Genomic DNA, 19,443 nt, shown 5'->3' on the forward strand with positions numbered 1-19,443 from the left:
TGCATAAATACACACATTCATACTTCCATTAATACATTCATATACACACAATCAATCAAACATATATACATTAGGAGGAAGCTAATTCGAAGACTACAGATCCAATTATCACTGGAACCGTAAAAATTAGTAAAACTTTCGAGAAGTTTATCATTTAAACATTTATAAGCATGTCTAGATATGCAACTATATGCATGAGAATATATACATGAAACATACTAATCTGCACATACATGCATACATACAAAACATATATACATACATATATACATACATAGAAAAATACCCTGACACCCACCCCCAACAAGGGCCTTAACTCTAACATTTTAGAGCTCCATGACCTTCATTTTTCAGGTGCAAAATTCAGGTTCATTAAGACTGCAATTTTGATGAAATTTGAAACATAGATATTCCAGTTCATTACAGAAAATATAACAGAAAGATCTAATTCTTCAATTGCATGTAACACGGGCAACGCCGGGTATCTCTGCTAATATATACATACATACATATATATATATATCTATATATATATATATATATATATATATATATATATATATAAACAGGGTGCGTAAAATATTTGAGGACAGATTTATGTTTATAAAAATGTGATATATAATAACAGATAATAAATGTTATGAAGATAAAAAAAAACTTTTTTTCTATAATGTTATTCAATAAACCACTTTCAGCTTTGACTACCGCTTCTATATGAGGTCTAAATCATCTACAAGCTCGAATTAAGTGTTCGTGGTTCATTTTGGACATTACTCTGATTATTGCACCCTCCAAGGAATCTTTACTGTTATGGCCGTGTTCATTGACATCTCTTTTAACAGCGCTCCACATGTAATAAACCAATGGATTGAAATCTGAGGAATTAGGAGGCCAAATGTTAGGGGTCATGAAAATTTTCAGCCATCCATTCCTGTGTTACTAGTTCCATGCGTGATAGGGCACAGTCTTATTGAAACACATATGGCCTTCCATTGCATACAATGTCTATCCAGAGTTTAATTATTTCCAGGACCACAATGTGGGAAGTAGAGTTAATTCTATGGCTTTGTGGAAAGAAGTAAGGAAGCATCACATGATCTTCACTGCTGGTCTGCACATAACCATCAGTCACTTCTGTTAACTTTTTGATCTTGGTCGAAGTGTTTCTCGTTTGAGAAAAACTAACTCAAATCTCCTTCTGCTGGATTTTTCAATTTCTGTAATAGCCTTTTAGATCTGATGTAGTGATTTTCTTTTGCTTTTTCTGACAAATTCACCTTTCCTCATCATATAAATCTTATATTTGATGTCTTTTGTGGACAGCATTTCTGACTGTTACTGATGAAGATGTTTCGTAATTGGCCTCATGGATTTTCTGAGATTGTAATCAATGGTCTATTGAACTTGCCGGATAAATTCAGGTCTTCTGATGACTTCAGAGCGTTTACAATGCTTTTTATGCTTTGATATTAGAGATCCGTTTCTATGTTCAGTTTCTAGCTCCTTACAAACTTTGTAGACGAAAGAGCTGGCAACTTTTAAAAATCGCAATATTTCTAAATCGCTATGCTCAGCCTTTATAACCACAATAACAGTATGCCTATTTATTTCTCGGGTAAGCTGAGGGTCTCCTATTATTATCTTCTGAAACAAAGATTATACAGAGTTAGTAAAAAATGAAGCAATGCCCCAAAAAGGCATGTACTCAGATACCTTACGCACCACGTATATATATTCATGTGAGAATTAGAACCAGTAGTAATGTTGTAAACATTAACGAACACACCCAGTGTATGTGTCAGCCTCTTATATTGAGTACGTGTGTTAGGTTATATATATATATATATCACAACTCGTGTTCCACATCTCCTTTTTTTAAATATAAATATATATATATATGAGTAGTTGAATGAATTATCTTATTAAGGATAATTCGAAAGATAACCGATACCTGGGTAGCAAATTCACATCAGAAAGAACACGGTTGAGCTACGTCCCTAGGGCATAGACTACGTGTCTTCGTGCGGAAATTTGTATGTTTATTTTAAAACTATAAGTATATGAAAGAATGGAGTTGAACGACTAGTTAACAAATATCCTTTATTCTCGACATATGTTTCGAAGGCTGCATATTCCTAATTCCGAAGGAATAAGGAGTACATTATGCAGATTTCTCATCAGGAAAATCAACGAACTTATGTCGACATCAAAATGCACAAAAACCTTTTAGCTGACCGCTCTCAAGGAGCGCATGGCGATAATGAGTGTCTCTTTATAAGGAGAGACGTCAGAGTGGCTGAATGTAGAAGAATCTAGAAGGTTCTAAAGGTTCAACGGTTCAAACGAAGTAGGAGGAGGGAGGCATAAGAATAGTAAGGTGAGAGATTGCAGGTCAAAAGAATGGTGGGTTTAAATGATTTCTTTTATGAATGAGTACCTGTGTGTGTGACTGTATATAACTGTCTTAATGTGCGTATGTGTGTGTCTGAATGCGTGATTGTGTTTGTGGATGGGTAGATGTCAGACAACTGACAGCTGTGAGGTGAGAGGTCTGTGTCTGTGTGTTCGATTATGTTTACTGTAGAGAAAGGAAAGTAGATAGCGAAAGGGAGAAAGAATCGGGCGAGGTGAGAGGCAACGCAAGAATGGATAGTAGTAATTGGGAATATAAGAAAATCTTTTTGACTATTGGGGTGAAATATAGCAAAAATATTTTTTGGAAATCGAGGGGTTATCTATATTAGTCACTATTTATATGAGTGAAAGGTGTGTCTTTTCCAGTGTAAATACCTGTAGGATCTTTCGACGATTGTATTTATTAAAGGGACTTTGGCGAACAAAATATGAAAAATTTCGGAATTAGAGATGCCACAAAATTTTCTGCCTTTATCAAACGGGAAGGACACCGACAAAATGGACCATTCGAGCTTGAACGTAGTGTTATTGTTCTTCAGACGCCAGACTGATTTGCTTAGACCCGTGCTGTGTTGCTTTCTCTTATCTCTGAAAGTGGAATAATGGTTGGAGATCCTTTGGGCTAATTTACAAGAGGTTGCGCCAATGTAGAAGTAGACATCGGTTCCAGAAGAGATTTTGCATTGGTAAGTGGTGTTTCTAATTTTGGAATTTATGGATAAGAACTTTAATCTTTTGGGGTTGGTTTTCGATACTAAGAGATAGTTTTTATTGTTGTGATAGGTGTAAAAATTGTTGCTGGCTTTGGCCACGATACTATTCATCTTATTATCATTACTATAAGTTGTAATATCGTCGGCAAATTCTCTGGCTATGGGAATGCTGCGATTGTTATCATCAATAATATAACTTTTATTAAGAATGCTGGTACTATTACCACTAACACCACCACTGTTAATAATCTGGCTAATATTATTATCATTATTACTATTGCTAACGCTAATGGTGCTATGAATGTTGCTAATATCCATACTACTTCTATTATTATTATTGTATGTTACGTTGGAATGGGTAAGGGCGGTGTCGCTGCTCATGGGTGATGAAACCCTATTTAGCAGCTTATTATTGTGGGAAGCTATTATCTGCGAAAGATTTGAGAATGCTATTCTTACTTTAAGCGAATTTATAGTGGAGTGGTATCTAGAATTCCTAGGAAAATTCTTAGCAACGGCTTCACGGAATTGTAAAGGGAGATTAGACCTGATTTGTCTCCCGAAAGGAATCACAAACCAGATATAGTTTTTTTTTCTTGGAGTGGCTGAGAGTGTTGACATTTACATTAAAGGGTATATTTCTGTGTTGTAGAATGGGTTTTGGTTTACGCTGGCCTCCCCTGGTCCGTAAATTGTTATTGTAAAATATATTTGTGTTGACGTTGCTAGAGCTGAAATCACTATTTATGTTATTTATATTATTATTAGAAGCTATCTTATCTTGATGGACAGATATTAGTTTAGGATGGGCCGGATCGATATATGATACCTTATTCCTATAACCGGCCTTTGACAAGGCGGCATTATAAAATTCTGCTTTCTGTTTAAAAATGTCGACATTTGCTGATAACTTTGATAGTCTTAAGGATATATTTTTAACCAAAGTATCGTGGCCAACGCCAGCAACAATTTTTACAACTATCGCAACAATAAAACTATGTCTTAGTATCGGAAACCAACCCCAACAGATTAAAGTTCTTATCCATAAATTCCAAAATTAGAAACACCACTTACCAATGCAAAATCTCTTCTGGAACCGATGTCTACTTCTACATTGGCGCAACCTCTTGTAAATTAGCCCAAAGGATCTCCAACCATTATTCCACTTTCAGAGATAAGAGAAAGCAACACAGCACAGGGCTAAGCAAATTAGTCTGGCGTCTGAAGAACAATAACACTACGTTCAAGCTCGAATGGTCCATTTTGTCGGTGTCCTTCCCGTTTGATAAAGGCAGAAAATTTTGTGGCATCTCTAATTCCGAAATTTTTCATATTTTGTTCGCCAAAGTCCCTTTAATAAATAAAATCGTCGAAAGATCCTACAGGTGTTTACACTAGAAAAGACACACCTTTCACTCATATAAATAGTGACTAATATAGATAACCCCTCGATTTCCAAAAAATATTTTTGCTATATTTCACCCCAATAGTCAAAAAGATTTTCTTATATTCCCAATTACTACTATCCATTCTTGCGTTGCCTCTCACCTCGTCCGATTCTTTCTCCCTTTCGCTATCTACTTTCCTTTCTCTACAGTAAACATAATTGAACACACAAACACAGACCTCTCACCTTACAGCTGTCAGTTGTCTGACATCTACCCATCCACAAACACAATCACGCATTCAGACACACACATACACACATTAAGACAGTTATATACAGTTACACACACAGGCACTCATTCATAAAAGAAATCATTTAAACCCACCATTCTTTTGACCTGCACTCTCTCACCTTACTATTCTTATGCCTCCCTCCTCCTACTTCGTTTGAACCGTTGAACCTTTAGAACCTTCTAGATTCTTCTACATTCAGCCACTCTGACGTCTCTCCTTATAAAGAGACACTCATTATCGCCATGGGCTCCTTGAGAGCGGTCAGCTAAAAGGGTTTTTTGCATTTTGATGTCGACATAAGTTCGTTGATTTTCCTGATGAGAAATCTGCATAATGTACTCCTTATTCCTTCGGAATTAGGAATATGCAGCCTTCGAAACATATGTCCAGAATAAAGGATATTTGTTAACTAGTCGTTCAACTCCATTCTTTCATATACTTATATATATGTATATATATATATATATATATATTATATATATTATATATATATATATATATATATATATATATATATATATAATATATATATATATAATATATATATATATATGTATGTGTATGTATATATATATGTGTGTGTGTATGTATTTATGTATGTATGTATATACATATGTATAAAATTACGTATCAATATAAATGTCTGTTCTTGGAAATTGTAATAAAGGTTTCGTCAAAAGCAAGCATAATAAACCTAACAATGCATAAGAAAAACGATAAAAAATATCAGTATTTGCTGTCCAACTGACAGGTATGGGATTTGGCTGAATCCTCACATGTGTGGAGTATTTATTCCTATCTTTACATTCTGTGTTTAAATAATATCAAGTTCATCTTCGCCTTTCCTTCTTCTTATGTGAATTATTATAGATAATAGACAAACATTAGTTCTAAGTTCGTTAACTGAAAAATCATAACACATTTAATTAGAAAAAAACACGTTTAACATTTCATTAGAAAAAAAAACCCTGTTTTATTGGCGTCAGAACCATCGGTTTACATTGAGTGACATCTTAAAACAGTCAATACTGGTAACAGAACATGCGCTTATACGCTCGCTCAAATCTTTGTGCTTGTGTATGTGTGCAACTTGCCTTTTGCATATGCACGCATACACCCCGTGCTTGTCTTTCTTGCAATGAATAAAACAGCTAACCATAATGGAAAAGATAAAGAAACATTTAGTGAATGTCAATGAGTCTGAGTGATATATTTTGACAACACTTTCGGTGGATAATACTACCTCCTACTAGAATATAAATTTACGTTTACCCATTCTCCAGGGCACTGATGATCAGCTTATCAATGCGGAATATAATATCAAAATATAGTGGTGTAAAGACAATTTAGCACGTACTATGTGAATGTATTTTGTAAATAGTTCAATGAGACCAACATGAAACCGTTTCACATTGCTTGTAATTTAACTACTAGATATAGCGTACAGTTTTTCAGGAAACATCATGTTCTTATCAGAAGAAAGCAAAGTATTAGGAGAGGGATATGAAAATTATGTATTTGTATAGTCGGTTACTTTATTCAGCCACATAGTCACCATGCTACAGCCGTGCCCGTGTACCTCCTTTTGTGTGGTATGTATCTTGTTCTAACATAAATAGAAAAGAAATAGATGTCAACCACACTCATGTGTTTCCTATATATAATATAATATAACAAATATAACATAATACGATATATATATATTCTTACTTCTACATAATTGCATTATTCCGCAAATCCCTCTTCGCCCATATTTTACTGAAAATATCTATATAAAACTCTTCCTAGTAAATGTCAACAACATCGTTACCGAATGTCTGGGCAAGTCCGAAAATATCTCTTAGTCACGGCATTTTATTACTGACGCTCACGCACACGCATACACACAAACACACACACGCACAGATATATGTACATTTTATATATATATATATATATATATATATATACAGTCAAATACACTTAGAGGCATATATATGTATATGTAGTAGTATATATGTATGGTTGTGAATGTGTATGTGTGTGTATGAGCGCGTGCTTACATGCGTGTGTACGTATGAGTGAACGAGAGATTTTTTTCTGGGCAATTTTATATAGATTCACTCATACTCATGAATATATATTCATTTATCAATGAATATATATTCATAACTGCGAGTGGCTGAATGAAACATATGAAGAAATGAAATACGAAATAAAAGGAAAAGAAAGAAATGCATGCTAGAGTGAAGCGTCGTCTCAGAAAGACGTAGGTAAGAAGGGACGGTAATATGAGAAGAAAAGAGTATTAGATTCAAAGAAAATAATAAATCTTCTTTACAATCGAACAACCATTATTTTCCATATTTTTTCACCATATTTTATTGACTCAAAGCTTGATTGAAAGACTGTTTCTTCGGTGTCTATCCCCTACATATTCACACATCGTTGAAACTGGACTGTTTGTTAAATGCTAATGAAGCGATATTGCACGATGTTACAGCTCTACTGGGAAATCTATAGCTGTAAAGCAAATCAGATGAATAGAACACATAAAATATATATTCGTGTAGGTTAATGTGTTAGGTGATTCTGAGTGTGTATTTCTATTATACCTGATATGACTGAAACATGCTCAGATTTGTAAATGAATTGAGTATAGTATGTTTAAGTGTATTCCAGGAGTAATTGTACGCATTCTATAGAAGTTAGTGCCTGTGTTTCTATATTCTGTGTTTACGTCTCTATACCTCAATTTCTCCCTATATATATATGTGTGTGTTTGTGTGCGTATATACACGATAGTTAAAGCTGCAAAATTATCACAAAACTCTTAGTCAGGGTTTCATGTTCCCGTTCATCGAACAGTTTTGATGAAAAAAGAATCAAAATTGCGATGGAACATACACTATTGTGATGTCATTGAAAATAAACGAATAAGCATTTAAATTGGCGGTCTGATTTCCAAAATACAACTGTATGACATGTTCGTTATCACCTGGATTGGCTAGGAGCGAAGAGAGAAAATTCATCCCTCTTTACGGCGCAAACGGGAGTCCGGATGGCCCCTGTGCAAGGACAATCCGAAAACGGACAAGTGTTGCAAAGAGTTACCGGTAGAACGGAAATAGCGCGAGACCGGGGTATCACTGTCAAGTCGGATGTTTCGGAGGTCTTCCGCGAACCAGTCAGCCAAGCGGCGTCCCATTTGCCCGATGTATATAGAAGGGCATATACGATGAGCTTCTTTCAGTTTCCGTCTGCCAAGGCTTTGATTGGCTCGAGGCTGTAGTAGAAGACACTTGCTCAAGGTGCCACGCATTGGGACTGAACCCGGAACCATGTGGCTGGTAAGCAGGCTACTTACCACTCAGCCACCCCGGGCCCATATGTATATATATATATATATATATATATATATATATATATATATGTACATACATACATATACAAACGTGTATAAATACATATACTGTATGCAAACGCGTATACATACGTTAGCCATGCGTTAAAACATAAATACGCAAGTATAAAAAAGGGATGATAAAAGGAAAAACAAAAAACAAAGGGGGAAGAAGTTTGAATGAAAATAGTGAAGTGTGGATGAAAAAGAAAGAACTGAGGGAAGTGGCGAGTTATTAGTAACCGTCTAGACTTCTTCTCCCGCTCTCAGCAACGAATTATTTTCGATCTTATATTAATTATATTTTTATATACCTTACTAGTAATTTTCAACCACTTCTCCGCCAAATCGTCAGCTGGTAACGAATATTGCAACGGTATATTTTGAAAATCAAACATTCAGTCAAATTTAAATGTTATTCGTATATTTTTAATCAATTCACATTATATTACATGTACCATTATACTTTTAATTCCGTTTTCATCGCAACTGTCCGACGGACTGGAACTTGAAACTCAGAGTACCAGTTTTGTGATAATTTTGCAGCTTTCACAAAATACTATTCCTTCTACCTTGTTTTGCATCTATGTGCACACCTGCCTATATATATATATCTAATCAAGGATAAAATCTGTGCAAGATTCTATAAAATGGCTAGCATGTAATCAATCGTTTAGTTAAAAGTTAGTACAAAGTATATAATTTTATAAATATAATTGTAATAAGGGCAACTATTGAGTAGTACCACATGCTAGAATTAGACGTCAAATGGCTCTAAAACTACCTTGTTTATTACATAGCCACAGTCTGAAAGCGAGGGCGATGAACGTTCATTTCCCACTCTTTCAGCTCTTATCTCTATAAGAAATAAGGTAGTTTTAGATCCATTTGACGTCTACCTCTAACATGTGGCACTACTCAGTATAGTATTTGCACTTATTATAATTATATTTACAACATTATATACTTTGTATGTATATATATACACACACATACACAAGCCCTATATATATATATATATATATATATTATATATATATATATATATATATATATATTATATATATATATATACATATACATATTGATAAAAATGGTAAGACAACAAAAGAAAGAAAGAGATCTCGATATTATGTAAATAGAGGAATGTATCTGTAAATGGAATATGTGACAATTATTCGGTAGCCAAGATAAAACTCCGAGTTTCCACCTCGGCATCCGAAAGTCGGTGTTTTATCATGGCTACCGAATAATTGTCACATATTACATTTACATATATATATATATATATATATATATATATATATATATATATATATATGCTGCACCGAACTCTCTCATGCACCAAATGGCAATTGCTAAAAAGCATTTGTGAAGTAAAATCATGTAGCAACACCAAATGGCGGTGCCCAGCATGGCCACAGCTAGTGAGCTGAAACTAGATAAAATTAAAATATATATATATATATATATTGTGCGTCTGTATTCGCAACGCACATGATTTAAACTTAAATGTATATTGTATATGGTTGTTTTCCTTTTAACATCATCAAAACTCATTGTACTTTACTTCAATAATAAATTGTCCGTTGATACGTTGAGATATTTTTACTTTTATCTATACGCTTTAGTTTATATTTCTACACTTGTTACTCTTGTAGGGGTTATTACTTTGGTATCTCTTCCTGGGATCAATATTCATGTAGTCTGTTGTTGCCGCGGCATTTAGTAATGCAGTGTCTTCCTCTAATTGATATCATTAGTGATGTTTCATAGAGCCATATCGGTAACTATTGGATTTTCTTCTTGTTATAGTATTTAGTACCCCGTTCTACTGTTTATTACTGGGAATATGTTATCACTGTGGCAGTTCTTCCTGTGTTTCTGCCATTTAGGCGGTAGTTGTTCAAGGAATCTGCTACTGTTGCAGAGGTAATAGCAGAGGTCGATAAGTGATAGACAATGGAACGCTCTCTATATAGATATAACGATTAACATGAAATTATTGTTTCGTAATTAACAAGCACATGTAAGCCAAGATCGGGGGCGTTTGTTCACTAAATTGGACCAACGAATACCATTTTGACAGTCTGAAATAAATCAATTCATATCATATAACAGTATTGTGAAATGAAAATTAAGGATCCCTTAAAAACGAAAATTACTTCAAGCTAAAAGTTAAACTGAAGCAAATGTCTTTTACTATTTTGTCACCTCTCTGATGGCTATCTGTGACAAGCCATAAACTGTATAAGGTGAATTGTTGTCGGTCAAGTAAAAAGGCATGCAAGAGTATTGGGAAATACTCAGAAGAGTTTTGTCTATGAATAATGTAAAAATGCAAACAAATGTATGTCAATGAATTTAGGATGAATCTTGAGTGGAGAAAAGAACTGAATTGGTAGGTAGGCATAGCCATTCCATTGTGAAATTTAAAAAGGGGGTAGGAGTATCTGTGTGGTAAGTAGCTTGCTTACTAACCACATCGTTCCGGGTTCAGTGCTACTGCGTGGCACCTTGTCTTTTACTATTGCCTCGGGTCGATCAAAGCCTTGTGAGAGGATTTGGTAGAGAGAAACTGAAAGAAGCCCGTCGTATATATATATACGTATGTATGTGTGTGTGTGCATCTGTGTGTGTGACTGTGTGTATGTATGTGTGTTTATATGTATGTGTGTCTAAGTTTCTCTCCCCAACAACGCTTGACAACCGATTCTCGTGTGTTTACGTCCATGTAACTTAGCTGTTCAGCAAAAAGACCGACAGAATAAGCACTAGCCTTACAAAGAATAAGTCCTGAGGTCGATTTGCTCGACTAAAGGCGGTGCTTCAGCATGGCCGCGCAGTCAAATGACTGAAACAATTAAAAGAATAGAAGAATGACTCAATGAATATTTACTATAGATAGGCTTATATTTCACACACGGGGGTATTAATTTAACTTAAACCACCCAGATTATTAAGCAAATGATATAAATGCCACTTATATGAAGATAAATAAGAAGCACACTCTGATTAGGATATACTGATATATCCATTCAGAATAATAAGGATTATTATCAATGAATCAGAATCTGTATATTATCAGATATTCGAATATAGCATAAAAAAGGATATTAGCTTGTATGCCTAATGAAATACTACATCAACTAACATGGGTTGACTGCCAATTTCCCCTTCATTTCCACCATCTTCTGAATGTTTTAAATAAGCAGGGAACACAGTAACAAATACAAAGAGAAAAGCGAAAATCACACACATATGCACATATGCATGAATGTATGTATGTATGTATGTGTGTGTGTATGTATGTATGTATCTATCTATCTATCCATATATATATATATATATATATATATATATATATATATATTACTTTAGAAAAGGAAAACAATATTGCTATATATTTAGAAAAATACCCAAATACCTCGTCATCTAAGTAGTGACACGCATATATGTATATAGGGATGTATGATATAAAGAAGATACAGAGAACACATTTTATCAAGCGTTGCGTGTCTCTCATTATGCACATTTAGATTTTGTGTACGTTCCTGAGAAATTTTTGTGGGGAATAAAAGAATTAAAAGCAAAAGAAAAACAAAAAAGAAAAAAAAACGTAATAAACTACATTTGTACTTACCACATCGATTATCTGAGCTAATGCCACTCCGAAGGTGACGTTTATTGCTTCTGACGAGTTCAAAGATGGACGAACCCTCTTATCATAGTTCTTTAAGAGTCTGTTAACCAACGAAAGTTCCACATCGTCAGCAGACGAAGAAGCTGTGAGGATGAAATAAAAGTATCTAATGTTCATAAAGACAAATAATTTTTCATAATTACTAACGACATCATGATTTCGATTTTCGATATCATTAATGCAGTTCTTGTTAATACTTATCAAATCATTATCAAAACCGTGCATATCCAACCTCTTCAAGGCTTTAGGAGTCTAAAGAATTACTTTTGTGCGTAAACAGAACACTGTTGCTTCAAATAGTGCAATCCATCTTGACATAAAATTCTATCATGAAATATTGCTGACACATAAACTATATAATATTAAAATATTCACTAATTAAAAGAAAGCACTCATGTTGGGTGTGGTTGACGTTAGAAAGTGCTTACTATCGCTAAAAGCGGGTACGTTTGAATTTTGACTTTTATTGCGGTTTCTCCTACTTCGTTTATTAAAATGTTTCAGAAGGATATGAAAATACGATCCACATTTACGATTGATTTACATTAGACAAACACCCACACTCTCCATAAATATTTTTACTATGTTATGATGAAATATACTATTCGCAACAGAATGCTATTCTACGGATACATATTCTACAGTTACATAGAACTAAAGGATCTAATGAAAACTGCTTACCACAATATAATACAGCAAAAAATCATCTTTGCAGTTGAGCCGCATCATGCATATCAGCCTGTAGTTTACAATACAGGTAAACAGGGAATATACTTCAGAGACTATATATGAAACATTGCAACAGTTCACATACCAATGTATTGTAGTTAGAATATGCAGGTGCAATAGTTAATAAGTTTCATATGTTTCATTGCATTGATGTGCATGTTATGGTTGCTTTTTAGATTTTAAGAAGGTCACTAAACGAGTTCTAAAAATATGCTCAATTTCGAATTTACCTCCCTGTGGGATGAGGTTAAAATAATAGACAGAGAACACCACTGGAAAATACGAAAACTGAAAGAAGCAGCACATATGCTAGGATACAACAACTTCCTAAGCAGACCGAGTGTAGATATGAACAGCATATGGGAACCGGTATTAAGGAAGGATAAGAGCATATAAGATTTATAAGCCATAAAATTCACTCCATAATAATAATAATAATAATAATAATAATAATATAATAATAATAATAATAATAATAATAATAATAATAATAATAACAATAATAATGATAATAATAATAATAATAATAATAATAACAACAACAACAACATAAAAAAATACCTTAGGAATGAGAACCCAGGTTCGAAATTTCCCCGACACACCTGAAGAAAGCTGGAGGGCATATCAGCCGAAAAGTTGTGTTAACAACAAAGATGAGGACGAATGTCCGTCGAATGTAAATAGTGTTAATACTGCAAATAATGCACATACTTCCTCATCCCGTAAATAAAGAACTGTATCATTGTTATTATTATTATTATCATTTTTATTATTATTATTATTATTATTATTATTATTATTATTGTTGTTGTTGTTGTTGTTGTTGTTGTTGTTGTTGTTGTTATTATTGTTGTTGTTGCTGTTGCTGTTGTTGTTATCACTCTTTCTATCTGTGTTAAACTTGATATTTTGAATTTAATATGTTGGCAATTTTTGGAGTGTTTGCTCTTTTAACTTTTCTTCAACTTTACTATGTCTGTACTAGTTGCGGAATTGACAGCTACCGTAAAGGGGCATCCGAAAGGATACTGAAGAACCAGTTGCATACTTTTTGCTCACAGACAGCCGGTAGGTGAGTTAAGCATTCACAATGCTTTTTATGAAGTCCACCCTCCATTTCGCAGCTTTTTAGAGTGGAAACTGTGCCGCATTTATAGTCGCTAGTCTAGCACAGCGACAACTTACAGTGGCAAGAAGAATATACTTAGTTGCAAAACACGACCAGCAAAAATGACAACAATCTCACCACAAGGTATCTAACAACAACAAGTTTTAAAAAAATCCTAGCTTCAACTACAACCACAACCATAAAGCCAATGAAGGCAAAGTGATTGATATGAATAAACAGAACTACAATTCTGCTGCCACAATTGAGAACTACAGCTAAAGACAACTGGAAACGATACCGTACTGTATCATAGAGAGAAAGCGAAGTCATTTTAATTGTACCCATTGAGTTATTATAAATTGCATAGATATGCACGGAAAATTATAGATGTAATATTAAAAATTCGCTGACTGTAATAGCCGGTACATGTCAATTTTAAAACGTTTAACAACAACAATCATCACCACAACAAAAGTAGCCGCCACCAAAAACCAAAAAAGAGACACCCAGTGGTGCCCATTAGTAGTAAAAGATGAATGCATGTAGTCACAGAAAGGCCGAGATACCTGCCTAATGTCCTGCACAAGAACACTCTCTACTACCATAAATCAGATCTTTTGAAAGACGCATTGCAAGAGTTCATCGTCGAGGGAAATAAAGAAACAATAGAAGAAACAAAGGCCGCTATTTGAATGCTAGAGATGTGACGGGCAGCACATACCACCGACCAGTCAAACACCGCACCAAAAACACTCTAACAGTAATAAAACCAGCCAAAATGTCAAGTACAAAATCTAGCATCAGAACTAAAAGATTAAATCATAAAAAAAGAAGCAGCGAAAAGAACACAGATAAATGTGCAAAAACATGATAACAGCAAACACAACAATCACCTTACGCTTAACCCCTTTCTTCTATAAAGACCACAACTAAGCTTCACCTCTTTTTCTATAAAAAAAAAAGAATGTGGGTTGATGATTGCCATAAAAATACGGAGCAAATAACAACAGACGAACATCGCATTGAGAAGCTCATGCCTAGGATACCGACAAAAAGCGCCCCTGATAAAATCGGTACAAAATATCGTTATGCCACCTTCTTTTAGCAGAGAAGTGAAGGTACAATGCCTATATCATTTGACTATGGTGAAAGGGGGTGTATGGTGAACGCAGCTGAAATTACAAACATTTTCATCTCTTGCCCAAGCCCTTGTGGTCTTTTAAAATTTTTTAAGAGGAGGGGAAGCATGGTGGTAGGCGGAGAACATCCACGTCAGTAATTTGCTGTAAGATAGGCAAGAGTCGCAAATATGATACGTACAATAGCGGCTATATTCAACGAGCGCAAATGTCTATTGGAAGAAGGCATTTACCCGTGGTAGCAATGATAATTGGATACTCAAGTGATCCTTAATTGGCCCATGTAGTTTGTTTACTAAAATTCAGTACATGTCATCTAATATAATACATGTGAAAACGAATTTCTGTCTCATTATTCATTAACACTACTACTATTGCTCATGCTGGAGTGAAAGTAATAGTAGGCATAGAGATGGTAGTAGATGGACGGTTGTGATGGTAACGGGGTGATAGTAATAGAATGAGTAATGATAGAGATGGAGGCGACGGTGATGGTGGTGGTGGTGGTAGCTGAAGCACTCAGGGACAATAGTAATAGTAAGTGATGTGAAAGATCGTGGTGAAGGTGGTGGAGGAAAAGGTGGCGTAGTCAACGGTATTGATGGTGGTGTATTGCAGTTGTGGTGGTGATGTTGGTGGAACTGGTGATGGTAATGGTTGAAAACAATCAATAGAAAGAGTGAGGGAGAGAGAACGAAAGAGGTTAGACAGAAAAAATGTTCTGACCCCTTATGGGAAGACAAAAAATTTTGTTTATCATGCAGCTTTGCAATAAGTTCCGAGTCGACAGATTATATCATTGTTTTGATGAAAATTATTCATTGCTTGAAAATCTTTGGTCAAGTTTAATAAAATTTAATATGTACTCAATGCATGAAGTGCCATTGTTGGGCCCAAGGCCTAATGAAGAGCCCTCTACAGGAGCTAGCATAAAAGCTGCCTGATATGACGGCTTTCAAAATAGTTCTTCATATTTTCTCTTTACTTTTCAGTTTTACACGCCTTGATATAAAATCCCAAAGTTTCAAACCGCCTCTTTGTAAGTTTTCTTTTTAGTCTCATCATCTTTTCTTTTGCATCCCTCTTCCTACATCCCTTCGTCTGCCATTTCCTCTTTCCCCATCGCTTCATTCTTTCTCCCCACCTTTTTTCCACCCTTTTCTCCTTTCTCTCCTCCTTCGTTTCCTGATCACTCTTCCTCCTTCTCATCAATACTACTTTCTTAACGTCGTATTTATTCGTGTATTCACATAGTGCTATTAATTAATGTATTATTTTACTACTACTGCTACTACTACTACTACTACTACTACTACTACTACTACTACTACTACTACTACTGCTACTACTACTATTATTAATAATAATTCAAGGATTCCTACAATTCTTCTTCTTATCGTTGTTGTAATTATTATTATTATTATTATTAGTAGTAGTAGTAGTAGTATTAGTAGTAGTAGTATTAGTAGTAGTTGTTGTGGTGGTGGTGGGACTGGTGTAGTAGTAGTAGTAGTAGTAGTAGTAGTAGTAATAGTAGTAGTAGTAGTAGTAGTAGTAGTAGTTGTTGTTGTTGCAGCAACAGCGTCTAAAACTGGAGATGGAATCGCTTTTAGTTGAAATGAATCTTAATAAAAGCGATACTAATCAATTGAATGATTTAAACGGGAATTTACGTTTTTAATAAAGAGCTTATTGTCAGTTTAGATCTTTATTGAATTATATGTGTTGCTTCCATATGGCTTTCATTGATTTTATTCTATTTTCGATACGTTCATATAACTAAGTATACATTATTCTACATATACAGCTATTCACATATCTTACAATATATTTATGTTGGGATCCACCCTTCTTATATACAAATACTCAACCACCATTTCCGTCGACAGCCGACAATCAACGCCTGTGTCTATGCATGCATAGATATACAGGGAGAGAAAATAAATAAGATTTAGTGTCTAGTGATCTATCATGGCGAATTTAGGCAATATAGATTGCCTACATAGATCTGAAGATATAAAGTAATTTTGTTTCTCGCAAATACAACTACGATTGTGAATGACTTTGTCAATGTTATGACTTTTATCATTTGCCATTTGATAGCTGTTACTTTTAGCTAAGTTTAGAAGCTAATTGCAGGTAATTTTTTTTTCAACACTTAATTCAGAGTCACTTTAAACATGAAGTGCGAAAACGAACATTTCGCAATATTTTGCTATTTTTTTTATCTCTGTAAAGGCAAGAAAGCTGCTGAGACTCACAAAGTGATATTTGAAGTTTATGGTGTTGATTATTTCACAGAACACACACATCAGAACTGGTGTAAAAACTTCCGTTCTGGAGATTTTTCACTCAAAGATGACCAACGTTCTGGTCGACGTACTGAAGTTGATGATGACCGAATCAAAGCCGTAACTGAATCTGATTGACATATAAACATGCGAGAGTTTGCAGAGAGGTTAAATGTTTTACAGACAAGAATTGAAAATCACTTAAAATGTCTTGGACTTGTTAAGAAGCCCGATATTTAGGTTCCACATAATTTGGAAGAGATTCATTTAAAACAGCCAATCAATATTTGCGATATGTATCTCAAATGCAATAAAATCGACCTTGATTTGAAGAAATCATCCCTGGTGATGGAAAATAGATTGCCTACAATAAAATCAATAGAAAACGATCATGATCCAAGCGTAATAAAGCTGCACAAACCACATCGAAAGCTGAATTGCATCCAAAAAATATAATGCTCTCAATTTGGTGGAATTACAAAGGTATTGTGCATTTTGAGCTGCTTCTAAGGAACCACTTCGTTCCCTTTAGATGTTTATTCTCAACACTTAATGAAACTGGAGGAAGCAATCAAAGAAAAACGGCCAGAATTGGAAAATCGTAATGGAATCGTGCTCCACCATGACAACGCTAGACCACACACGTCTTTGATAACTCGTGAAAAATTATGGTTTGGAAGTGATGTCACATCCACCATATCTCTTTGACCTTGCATTTATTTCGAAGTTGGCAAAATTCTTTGCATAGTACGACTTTCAATAACGATGATGACTAGAAAGCGCACTTGCGTCAGTATTTTGCTAAGTACCAGAAGTTCTATGAGCAAGGAATCAGGAAGTTGCGAGAAAGGTGACAAAATGTCATCGAACAAAATGGAAAATATATAATTGATTAAAGTTCATTCTTTGTATGAAAAACAAAATGATATTTATTTCACATTATACAATTACTTGCCATCGCTACATATATATATATATATATATACACATCGATGATTCATCCACTATATGCGCATGTACAGCATTCAATATATATGATTACAGCATAAATATATAAAGGGAAACAATTTTAGTGAAAGGACAATATACTATTCACAAAAACATTTAATTGATACTTTCACTTGAAATTCTCTACTTGATTGTCTTGGATACAGAAGAATCGCTTCCTAAATGAGGATTATAAAGCAGAATGGATGGTTTCAAGAGTTTTACACGTTTGTATTTTACTTTGAATGAAAGGTAATGAAAGTCAGGCACTTAGATTATGAAGCTCAAGTATCACCGAACTTGAGCAATAAACTCTTTAATGCCCTAACTCGCTACGAAAAAGCCTTCGAACGACTTCCGTGAAACAATATCATATCAAATTATTTTACGCCAGAAAACTTTGAGAAATACAACACCTCTTTTATTTCTTATTTTGTTTTCTGTCTCAGACATAATTTAATGAATCACTATCAACATATTGCACAAGTTCATCAGCTTGATGAAATACTGGTATTCAACTGTCCACCGAAGTTCCTTTAACATTTTTGTATTATATCACACAATAAGCTTTATAAAATGCAAGATTATGTACATTCACAAATCTGTAGGTATATGGCCGTATAAACAAACGTACATACACACAACTCTATAAATGTCTATATATACACGTATATATTTATTTATGAATACGTTTATATAAATATATATATTATATATATATATATATATATATACATATATATATATATATATACATATATATATATATATATATATATATATATATATTAGAAAAATTGAGGTAATCAGATCAGATGGTTCATATTTGTAGATATTTATTTATATATTACATTTTTTACATATATATCATATCATTCGGATTAGCGCTTGCTCCATTCTAGTGGGTTTTCAAATTTGAAAACCCACTAGAATGGGAGCAAGCGCTAATCCGAATGATATGATATATATGTAAAAAATGTAATATATAAATAAATATCTACAAATATGAACCATCTGATCTGATTACCTCAATTTTTCTAATATATAATACCTGTACATCATCTCCAAACCTTCCGATATATATATATATATATATATATATATATATATATAGATATGTATAAATATATGTATGTATATATGTATGTATGTATATATGTATGTATGTATATGTGATGATAAATGTCAAAACAAGTAACGGAATTCTAAATTCATTTATAGCAAGTCATTCGACTGGGAGTAAAGCTGCCCTAGGTGCTCAGAGTCATTTGAGTGAGAATAACGTAAATGACTAGG

The 19,443-nt window shown here is 34.0% G+C and overlaps 1 protein-coding gene across 3 annotated transcripts in view; it reads right to left on the reverse strand.

The window, feature by feature from the left end:
* Window positions 1-19,443, reverse strand: part of LOC115215511 (neuronal acetylcholine receptor subunit alpha-10-like) — a 566,788-nt gene that overhangs the window by 119,235 nt on the left and 428,110 nt on the right. For all 3 annotated transcript variants that reach the window (XM_036501651.1, XM_029784683.2, XM_036501647.1), the window contains exon 4: window positions 11,834-11,976. In XM_036501651.1, coding sequence (XP_036357544.1) covers window positions 11,834-11,976 — 143 coding nt within the window. The remainder of the gene's footprint in view (window positions 1-11,833; window positions 11,977-19,443) is intronic.

Source organism: Octopus sinensis, linkage group LG1 (genome assembly GCF_006345805.1).
Source record: "Octopus sinensis linkage group LG1, ASM634580v1, whole genome shotgun sequence".
Classification (NCBI taxonomy): domain Eukaryota; kingdom Metazoa; phylum Mollusca; class Cephalopoda; order Octopoda; family Octopodidae; genus Octopus; species Octopus sinensis.